At 33.9% G+C, this 11,793-nt stretch overlaps 1 protein-coding gene across 2 annotated transcripts in view; it reads right to left on the bottom strand.

The window, feature by feature from the left end:
* Positions 1–1,840: 1,840 nt before the first annotated feature.
* The window catches only part of CCDC102B (coiled-coil domain containing 102B), a 341,353-nt gene continuing 331,400 nt past the window's right edge, over positions 1,841–11,793 (bottom strand). For both annotated transcript variants that reach the window (XM_010358894.2, XM_010358895.2), the window contains one exon: positions 1,841–3,003. In XM_010358894.2, the coding sequence (XP_010357196.1) occupies positions 2,896–3,003 (108 nt within the window). In that variant the 3' untranslated portion in view covers positions 1,841–2,895. The remainder of the gene's footprint in view (positions 3,004–11,793) is intronic.

Below are 11,793 nucleotides of genomic sequence, written 5' to 3'. Positions count from 1 at the left end.
TATATGAGGTATCTAAAGGAGACATATTCTTAGAAAGGTGCTGAGAAGAGGAAAAATGGGGAGTTGTTTAATGGGCATAGAATTTTCAGCTTTATGAGATGAAACATTTCTAGGTAATGGCAGCATAACACTGACTATACTTAACACTACTGAGCTGTACACTTAGAAAGCATAAGGTGGTAAAGTTATGTGTTTTTCAGCACAGTTACAATTTTTAAAAAATCTCTATTGATCATCTGTCTGTCTCTATCTCTATCTAGTCTATCTATCTATCTATCTACCTATCTATCTATCTATCTATCTATCTATCTATCTATCTATCTATCTGCCTGCCTATCTATCATCATCTATCTATCTATCTATCTATCTATCTATCTATCTATCTATCTATCTATCTATCTAAATCAACAGGCCTCTATTACCCCAGCACCCCATGGTAGGCAGGATGTCTGAGAAGAGAGAGACTCAGAAGGCAAAAGGGTTGTTTATTCTGCAGAAAGGATGAATAGGAGACAAGCAGACACCTACAGGGTAAAGCTCAAATTCACGTCTACCCTCTTGGGAACCAGCAGCCATTTAATTAGCATAAAGTGAAACCTCGAGTGACCCCAGCCAACATCACATACAGCAAAAGAACCACCATTCTGACCACAGCCAACTCACAGAATCTTCAATCATAGAAAATCATTGTTGTTTTCATTAAGTTTTGGCATTGATTGTGGCACACCAAGATATAACTGAAACAATATTTAGTTTCCAACATTTTGAAGGAAAATCATTGAAGCAAATATCTTTCTTAAGCCATTATCTGTACAAACCAAATGTTTACTATGCAACTTCAGCCTTGAATGAAGTTTAGTCTTCTTCCAGTACATTCTTTCATAATCCTGTCCACTTCATCTATCACATCTCAACTTCCTCATCTGGTTTATGAGGATAATAAATGTCTCCATTATATATGTCTTACGAAGATTAAACGAGTTAATACACCTGATACATCTAGACAATGCTTTGTTCATAGCAGCCCTGGAAGGGGTAGTTATCAATATGAGTCTGTACTGAGAGCATTGAGGAGCTGCCTCTTTGGCCTATCACAATAGTGGGACTCTAGAATAGAAAAGAGAACATGATATAATGTGAGAGTATAAAAACCCATTCCTCTTGGGTTCTGAGATTGTCAGATGAGCAAACCTTTCAGAAAAGAACCCCATTTTCCCCTTTATGTGCTTTTATCTAGAGATTGTGTTGTATGCAAGAAACTATAGAAGTCTAATGATGAGGGATGGTGGCAGGGAGATTTGTTTTCCACTTGCGTTTAGGATCTTGAGAGGAAGATGCCTTGCCAATTGCCCCACACCCACTTGGGGCACAGCCACAGAAAAGCAGAGAAACATGGTCAGGCAAGGGGAACCCTAATATTTAGCTTCTCCAAACTGTATTTGGTTCTCATATGGGATTGTGACTGAGATGAGACCTTGACCTGGAGCCCATCCCGAAGGCTCCATCTGGGTGAATTGCTTAGTCAGTTTGTTGATAGGGGATATGATGGGATAGAGGAGGTCATACCAGAAAGGGTTGAAATGGATCCAGTTCAACAGGAGGAGTGTTAAGCAAAGAGAGGGAAGTTCACATTTCAGCATCAGAACCCAGCAAGAGTACACAGTGACAAAATGGACTTCATTACTGCACAGCCTAGCAAACACACACCAGTGTGCACTTGAAGGTCAGGTCCTTTGCCCCCCAGTGCTGAGTTCCTGCTAGTCATACAATCCCCCATGTTTGGGAGAGAAACAGGGAAAAAGTAAAGACTCAGTGAATGAAAAAGCCTTTTACAATGAGAGACTCTGATAAAAGTGGTCCGTCTTCGGTAATGAATTAGTAAGATTTCATTTTTTTTGGACTAATCAATGGAGAGGGAGATGAGTAAAACCAGTATGTTATTGACTGAGCTAAATCTTACAAGTTGCCTTCAGTTGAAAATAGGTATGGAAAATTATAAGTGTCTTTTTGTTCAAAATAACATTTCGCCTGAAAAACTAAACGTAAATATGAAGCAATAAACTATAATGTATATAAAAGTTTTAAGGAAATATTCACATAACCACAATTTCCTAATTTTCTTTACTCCCGCTACTCAAAGGGAAACCACAGCTTAATTGTGGCCTGATTTCTAGCTAGATACTACTTTGCAATGCTGATGTCCTTCCATGATTTTACTGTAGAAATGTCTATCCAGATAAAAGTAAAAAGTCCTTTTAGTTTCTCAGCGATGCTTATAACCTGTCTTAGCTTCAATCACAAGTTATCTGTTACTTTAAAATACAAAACACTTTTTCTGATTCATCTGCTCACTTCTGTTTTACACAAAGAATTAGAAATGATTTATAAAATTATATAAGAAATGTATTGTTATATCTCTAGAATGATTCATTTTTGTTAATACAATCTGCCATCTCCACCACATAGACAAAAAACACCTACTTAAAAGTTTACCAATTACTTAAACAAACCAGTACTTTTACTTAAAGTCAATGATTCTCTTGTTAATGACCAGCAACTTGTATGGTTTTCAACTTACTTTTTCTTGCCAATATTGTAACTCTTTCAGATTTTATGTAAGAAGTATTGTGAAAGCTACTTTTGACTTTCAAAATATTTACACGTCTTAGAATTAAAGTTGTTTTTAAATGACATTTACATTGTCTTTTTGAGAATATGCAGTATCTATTAGGCAAAAATTAGAAGTCAAGAAGCCCGTTAATTTGTGCATTGTCTAAGATTTTTTCATTAATATGTCTAGTTAATAAAAATAATTTTACTGATATTTAAGAAAAGGATATGGAAATGTCTTTATTTAAGGCCCTAATCTTTAATTCAGCATATTTTGTGAAAAACTTACCAGTTTTGCAAGTGCCTGAGTTCAGCCTCTAAGTTTTCATTTCTTTCTCTCTCTTCATTCAGAGACCTCTGGAGCTCACGGATCTGATTCAGGGAATCATCAAGCTGAAAGCGAAGTAGAAAATGCTTTAGTTAGGCTCAGGTGTTCTATAGTACATCATGGTGGCTACAGTAAATAATATCTTATCATATACTTAAAAATTGCTAAGATAATAGATTGTTTCTCACCACAAAACTATAAGTATTTGAGATAGTGCATATATTAAGTAGCTTGATTAGCTATTCTACAATATACACATTTAGCAAAACATGTTGTATATCATAAATATGTACAACTTTTACTTGTCAATTTAAAAATAAAATTTATATTAAAAAACATGAGGATCCATTCTATATAAGACACAGTTTTCTATCTCCATCTTAATAAGAAAAGCCCTTACTGAAAAAAAAAAGTAGTTGAAATAAAATAACCCTTTAAAAACAAGGTATATTTTTTGTATGACAGTAAAGTACCAGTAGTGTATGTGTTTCTTTTGTATATGTGCATGAATAAATGAAAATATTCATTTAATAGAGTTAACATACATATTCAGTAATAAAACAAACCTCAAAATGATCTCTGAAATATCTGACAAAATCCTTTCTATGTAGCCACTCTTCTCCCATTTCCACTCTTACCTCCCCTAGCTATAAGTCACTGAACTATAACTTGTGTGTTTTATTCCCATGGCTTTGAACAAAATACACTCGTGTGTATACATATTCACATATACATATGCTAAGTGTGTATATATATGTGAAATATATTTATATATATTATTGAAAATGTATCATTTTAATTGCTTTAATTAAAAAAGGTATTTCATGCTAAATGTAATATTCTTGCTTTTTAAATCCAATGGCTAAGACTTGCCTGTAGTAATGTTTCCTCTGTGGTCTCTTTGTCCTCCCTGTATTATAGCACTGTATTAATATGCCATGACATATACACCTACCCTCCTTTCCATGAGTATTTACATTGTCTCCAGCCTTGTGATACTCTGAACATTCATATATACTGGGTCCCTTGGTATCCATAGGAGATTGGTTCCAAGACCTTCTGCAGATTTCGAGATCCACATATGCTCAAGTCACTAATATAAAATGGGATAGTATTTGCCAATATTCTATGCATATCCTCCTCTATATGTTAAATTGTCTCTAGATTACTTATAATACCTAATGCAGTATATAATAAATATAAATGGTATATAACTAGTTATATTGTATTGTTTAGGGAATAATAACAAAAATCTGTACATGTTCAGTACAGATGCATTTTTAAAAAATATTTTTGATTTGTGGTTGATTGGTTGATTCCAATAATGTGGAATCCATGGATATGGAGGGCCAACTGCATAGATATATAGTAATGCACCGCATAATGACTTTCTGGTTAAAAATGGATGCATATAAGGTAGTGGTCACATAGGATTTTAATGGAGCTATATAATGGAGCAGGCTATACCATCTAAATCTATGACCTTCACACAAAGACAAAATTGCCTAACGATGATCTTTTCAGATTATGTCCCTATTGTTGACACACATGCGCACACACACACAAAATTATGTATTATATATAGAAATCCAATTTTATTTTTTTCCTATACAAACACATTTTGAAAGGTACATAAGTGCAACTATCTATCATCTGTTATACACACACACAGTCATATATGTATATGTATATGTATATATGTATATATATGACACGTGTGTGTGCATAACAGATGATAGATAGATATAGATGTGTTTCATCTGTTAAAACTTTTCTCTTGAGACATGTGTAGGAGTAGAATCACCAGATTATACTTGTTATAATACTAAATTTCACAAGGTAATACCAAAATGTCTCCCAAAATTGTTTACTAATTTAACTCAATAAAATAATTAGAAGAGATCCAGTTTCATCACATTTTCATTAACTCTTGATATGACATTTGAAAACTTTTATCAATCCCTGATCAATAATTATGTATAATACCTCTTTATATTTTTATTAGATTAATATTTTTCTTTTGTATGTTTATTCAGGCCTTTTGCTCATTACTCTATTTTGGCATTTTTCCATTTGTTTTTTTCTGTATATATTCATGTTATAATGTTAATACTACTCCTTTGTTGGTCACAAGAGTCCCAGGCATTTTTGGCAGGTTTGTAATTTTTTTTTTTCCATTTAAGAGATCTTTGGTTTAATCATAGTTATTTTTATTAAATTATGAAATACATCAATATTTTCTCTTACATTTGGGACTTGTACTCCAACTATAGAAAAATGTTGTTCTGTATTTTCACTATTTTTTTTTCATGTTTTGCACTTGTCATTTATGTTCTTGATCAAGCAGGAGTTAATTTACACATTACGTGAGACAGAAATCCAATTTTATTGTTTTCCTATACAAACACATTTTGAAAGGTACATAAGTGCAAATATTGAATAGACGTCTCTCAATTGATCTGACATATCAAATCTGTCATATGTCAAAATTCTGTATATTTCATGTATAGTTTCTTTTATAAAGTCTGATAGCAGACCCTCCCTTTTTTGGATAATTTATTTGGTCCTGCACATTGCCTGAATTACTATAGCTTTCATTATAAATTTTGACATACAATAGTAAAAGATCCCTTTTCCCAGTTCTTTTTCCTCAGAAATATCTTGATTATTCTTGATTCTTTATAAATTTCAAAAACAGCATAGCAAATTTCATGAAGAACTATATTTGTATTTAACTTGGAGTTTCATTAACTCTATGGGATAATTTAAGTATATTTGACATTATTTCAGTATTTAATGCTTTTGCCCAAAACACAGTGTATTTTAAATTTTACTTAGGTCATCTTTAAGGCCTCTCAACTAAATATATAATTTTCTCCTTAGAAGCCTTGCAAAGTTTCTTCTTGGGAGGTTTAATTTTATTAAATTTAGTTTTAGTAATTTTATATCTTATGATATTAAAATATTTTAAAGTTATTTTTCCAAAACGTAAAATAAAAATGTATTTTATAAGTTTTGTTGTATGTGTATAGTAAGCAAATTGCCTTATTAGGCCAGGAAAAGAGACTCACATCTATAATCTCAGCACTTTGGGAGGCTGAGGCAGAAGGATTACTTGAAGCCACAAGTTCAAGTCCTGCCTGGACCAGGTAGTGGGACCCAATTTCTTAAAGAAAAAATAAAAATAGCCAGGCCTGGTGGCACATGCCTGTAGTCTCAGCTACCTTGGTAAGCTGAGGCAGGAAGACGGCTTGGGCCCAGGAGTTCTGGATTATGGTGAGCTATGATTGTGCCACTGTGCACCAGCCTGAGTGACAGAGCAAGGCCCTGTCTCTAAAATAAATAGTCTTATTAACTGAACATTTGTTTTACTGAAACTTAACACCTAGGTAAACATTCCTTGGTTTTCTAAAAATTAGCCTTTTTTTTTTTTTTTTTTTCCTGATTGAAATAAGGCATTTTAAGATAAGCTGTGTTGTATTTTGAAATATATCTTTAAGCTTTGAAATCAATTAGGGTTCATATTACAGTTTTCCCATCTGTGTCTCAGAGCAAGTTTCATATCCACAGAGAGTCTAATACTCTCCATCTTTAAAATGGTTGTGCTTATAGTCATGTTATGAAGATGAAATAAGATAACATTTACAGATTGCATTATGTGGTGCTGGATATAAAGCATTTAGCATATGTTATCTAACCTAAACTTGTTTTAGTAGAAGGACAATGAAAATTAATGTGAAATGTAATTATGGGTACTGCTATTATAAGTGATTCTTGGCTACACCGTGAAGGCACTATCGTGACTAGGCAAGTTAATGCAGTAAAATGAGCACTTAATATCTAAAGTGCAGCAGTCATCTTAAAGGCAGAATATCCCACAAGGCAAAAATAGAACAACACTTAATCTAAGGTGATGACTAAAACAGAGCAGAAATGATAGATTCACAAGGTTTTAGAAGTTTTCAACAAGGGTGATATGCATGAGCATCGCATCTTATTGAAGTGCTACTGTGAGTTGAATTACAATGAATCTGTCTGTAATTTGCTCCTTCAACTCTTGGCTCATAGACAATATTAGGGTTTTAGAAATGCAGATTTAAGACCGTGCGCGGTGGCTCATCCCTGTAATACCAACACTTTCGGAGGCCGAGGCAGGTGGATCACTTGAGTGAGGAGTTCAAGACCAGCCTAACCAACATAGTGAAACCTCACCTCTACTAAAAATACAAAAATTAGCTGTGCATGGTGGCGGGCGCCTGTAGTCCCAGCTACTCAGGAGGCTGAGGCAGGAGAATTGCTTGAACTCAGGAGACGGAGGTTGCAGTGAGCCGAGATTGAGCCACCGCACTCCAGCCTGGGCAACAGAGTGAGACTCGGTCTCAAAAAAAAAAAAAAAAAAAAAAAAAAAAAAGCAATGGATCCTGACATGCTCTAAATAAGCTGAGAGGTCTTGGCTTTGAACTGCTCTTTTTAGGAAGAAAATCCACAAAAAAAAGTATCTTCCTCGAGTAATACTAATTGTATTTTTCCAGGTTAACCATTAAAATATTTTAAGAAGTGTTTTATTTGCTAAGTGGCCAGGTTGTTTTCTTCTTGGCCTTATTGGGGCTTCCATGGGGTGGATTTGTGTGGTTTTATTCTCCTCCCTTCCACACAGTAATTTTTAGCACCTTTATTCTTCCAATTGAATATTTTACCATGTTGGGGAATTTTCCACACATGTTCAGCTTACAGACAAAAATCTTGCTTTTCCCTTGAAGTAGATTGCTGATCCTTGGCACTATAGAATAAACCAGTAATTTCAGTATTTATTAAAATTGCAAGAAATATCAATCCTCCTCTATACAAAGTCAAACCACTGTTAAAGATAACCAGACCTCAACTGATTGATCTCTATACCAGCGTTATTAAAGTGAAATCAATTTAAGTGTTAGAAGGAATTATATAGATTTAAGGGGTGTGGGGGAGGGAAGTTTTTTTTCAGTACCCTGATGGAGAAATGGTATTCTGTAAACTCTTCTCATCAAGTATTTATGCTTACAGAATGAACATTTTGTTTATATCATAAGGAACTCCCAAATAATATTTAGTCTTATTTCTGAATTTCAAGCATTTGGACATTTTTCAGTAATCCCCACATTTCATTGCTCTCTATAATTCCTAATTCACAAATATGGCACAAGTTTACTTTCTTACCATAGAAGTTTCCCCTTGTATCAAACTCATATATATTTGTTGATTTTACTTTTCTTAGTTTCCATTTTCTATGGAGAAACCAGAATGTTTAACATTCATGCCTCATTAAAAATTTATTTTTAGAAAGATTTTCATTCTGTTATATAGGTTCAAGATTAAAAATACAATTAGGTAATAGGCTAATAATAATGTTTGACTAATATTATTCTGGACCCTCAACTTATTTTACATTTTCATCTTCTCACCTATATACCTACTGGAAAAAAAATCACTTATTTGGCATTACAGTGCCAGTACTTAGGACAGTTCCTAAATAATTTAATAGATGAATGAGAAATGTTTCTTTTAAACTTTTTCTTTGATTCATAAATTTTTTACTTCTGCTCTATTATTTTAGACTTTTGTATTTGAATATCAATGTGGGCTATGACATTTAGGAAGTTAACTTACATGTATTTTTAGATATTTAAGAAACATTTTAGTAGTTTGATAGGAATAGCATTTAATCTCTAAGTTGCTTTAGGCAGTATGGCCATTTATGCAATATTGATTCTTCCTATCCATGAACATGAAATTATTTTCCATTTGTTTGTTCATATCCGATTTATTTAAGCAGTGTAACTCTCATTGTAGAGATCTTTTAACTCCCTGGTTAGCTGTATTCCTAGGTATTTTATTCTTTTGGGGCCTATTGTGAATGGCACTACATTCCTTATATGACTCTAGGCTCAGATGTTGGTGTTTAAGAATGCTACTTATTATTGTACATTGATTTTGTATCCTGAAACTTTGCTGAAGTTGTTTATCAGATCAAGGAGCTTTTGGGAACAGATGATGAGGTTTTTTTAGAAGACGATGAGGATTTTTTAGATATAGAATCATGTCATCTGCAAACAGGGATAGTTTGACATTCTCTCGTCCAATTTGGATGCCTTTTATTTCTCTCTTGCCTGATAGGTCTAGTCAGGACTTCTCATACTATGTTGAATAGGAGTGGTGAGACAAGGCATCTTTGTCTTGTACTGGTTTTCACAGGGAAGGCTTCTGGCTTTTGCCCATTCAGTATAATGTTGGTTGTGGGTTTGTCTTAGATGGCTCTAATTATTTTGAAGCATGGTCCTTCAATGCCTAGTTTATTGAGGGTTTTTAACACGAAGGGATTTGGATTTTAGTGAAAGTGTTTTCAGTGTCTATTGAGATAATCATGTGGTTTTTGTCCTTAGCTCTCTTCATGTGATGAATCACATTTACTGATTGCCATCCCAGGGATAAAGCCTACTTGATCGTGGTGCATTAGCTTTTTGATATGATGGCAGATTCAGTTTGCTAGTATTTTGTTGAGGACTTTTTGAATCTATATTCATTGAGCATATTGGCCTGAAGTTTTTGTTTGCTGTTGTTGTGTCTCTGCAAAAAGAGCCCAAATAGCCAAGGCAATTCTAAGCAAAAAGAACAAAACTGGAGACATCATATTACCCAACTTCAAACTATACCACAAGGCTACAGTAACCAAAACAGCATGGTACTGTTACAAAAATAGACACATAGACCAATGGAATAGAATAGAGATCCCAGAAATAATGGCACATGCATATAACTATCCAGTCTTCAACAAAACTGACAAAAACAAGCAACGGGAAAAGGACTCCCTATTTAATAAATGATGCTGGGATAACTGGCTAGCCATATACAGAAGATTGAAACTGGACCCCTTTCTTATACCATATACAAAAATCAACTCAAGATGAATTATAAAGACTTAAATGTAAAACTATAAAAGCCCTGGAATATAACCTAGGAACTACCATTCTGTACATAGGACCTGACAAACATTTCACTGGACAATGATGCCAAAAGCAATCGCAACAAAAGCAAAAATTGACAAATGGGATCTAATTAAAGACCTTCTGAACAGCAAAATAAAGTATCATAAGAGTAAACAGACAACCTACAGAACGAGAGAAAGTTTTTGCAAACCATTCATCTGACAAAGGTCTAATATCCAGAATGCATAAGGACCTTAAAAAATTTACAAAAGGAAAACAACACTATTAAAAAGTGGGCCAAGGACATAAACAGATAGTTCTCAAAAGAAGACATTCATGTATCCAATAAGCATATTATACAATGCTCAGCCTAATTATTAGAGAAATGCAAATAAAAACTACAATGAGATACCATCTTATACCAGTCACAATGGCTATTATTTACCAGTCAAAACATAATAGATGCTGGCGAGGTTGCAGAGGATAGGGAATGCTTATACATTTTGGGTGGGAGTGTAAATCAGTTCAGCCACTCTGGGAAAGCAGTGTGGTGATGCCTCCAAATACTTAAAATAGAATTACCGTTTGACCCAACAATCCCATTGTTGGGTATATACTCAAAGGGGTATAAATCATTCTACCACAAAGACATAAGCATGCATATGTTCATTGCAGCACTATTCAAAATAGCAAAGACAATCAATTTATATGCCCATCAACAGTAGACTAAACAAAATGTGGTACACGTACACCATGGGACACTATGCAGCTATAAAAAAGAATGAGTTTATGTCCTTTGCAGCAACATAGATTGTGCTAGAGGTCATTATTCTAAGCAAACTAACACAGGAACAGAAAATCAAATACCACATGTTCTCACATATAAGTGGGAGCTAAACAACAAGAGCACATGAACACAAACAGGGGAACAACAGACACTGGGACCTACTTGAGGGTAGAGGGTGGGAAGAGGGAGAGGATCAGAAAAAATACCTATTGGGTGCTATGCTTATTATCTGGGTGATGAAGTAATCTGTATGCCACGCCCCTGTGACATGCAGTTTACCCGTGTAAGAAACCTGCACATGTACCATTAAACCTAAAACAAAAGTAAAAAATAAAAAGGAAATATTTTGGTCCAACTATTAAAGACATTGGAGTTTGAATACAGTATGATACTTTAAGCAAAATTTATTTTTAAAATGTAAAAGTAATTAAAAAATGATTCCTCAGTATAATTTCTGTTTTTTTTTTGTATTAAGAACATGTATTTATGAACAGTCTGTTGATTATTTAGTAAAGAACATAGTTATAATACATTTAAAACCATAGTATTTAGAGTATTTTATCACAGAAGGAAATGATTAACATGTTAGTAATTTAAGTTTATTACATGTTTTATTCACTGGAAAATTTGTTTGTATTCATTTTATCATAATTATATTTTTGTTGTCATTTGTCATGTTTTGATACATTGAATGCTTCATGAATAACTTACTACTGATACGTTTTAGGAACTGAATTGTGTTCCCTCCAACCTAAATTCATATATTGAAGCATTAAACCCCAATGTGACTGTATCTGGAAGTAGAGTAAGAAGGTAATTAAGGCTAAATGAAGTTGTAAGAGCGAGGCCCTAATGCAGTAGGACTGGTATTCAAATAAGAAGAGAAAGAGATTACAGGAGTGCACACACAACAAGAAAAGGTGATGCAAGGTCTCGGCAAGAAGGCGGCAATCTGCAAACCAAGAAGAGGGACCTCAAGAGAGACCAACTTGGCTGGTACTTTGAGACTCTGAACGTACAGCCTCCAGAAATGTGAAAAAATAAATTCCTGTTACTTAAGCTACTCAATTTGTGGTATTTCATTATGGCAGCCCATGCTGCCTAAT

This window comes from Rhinopithecus roxellana, chromosome 21 (genome assembly GCF_007565055.1).
Source record: "Rhinopithecus roxellana isolate Shanxi Qingling chromosome 21, ASM756505v1, whole genome shotgun sequence".
In the NCBI taxonomy this organism is placed as follows: Eukaryota; Metazoa; Chordata; class Mammalia; order Primates; family Cercopithecidae; genus Rhinopithecus; species Rhinopithecus roxellana.
The sequence above is the reverse complement of the archived record's forward strand: the minus strand, read 5'-3'. Positions and strand labels throughout refer to the sequence as shown.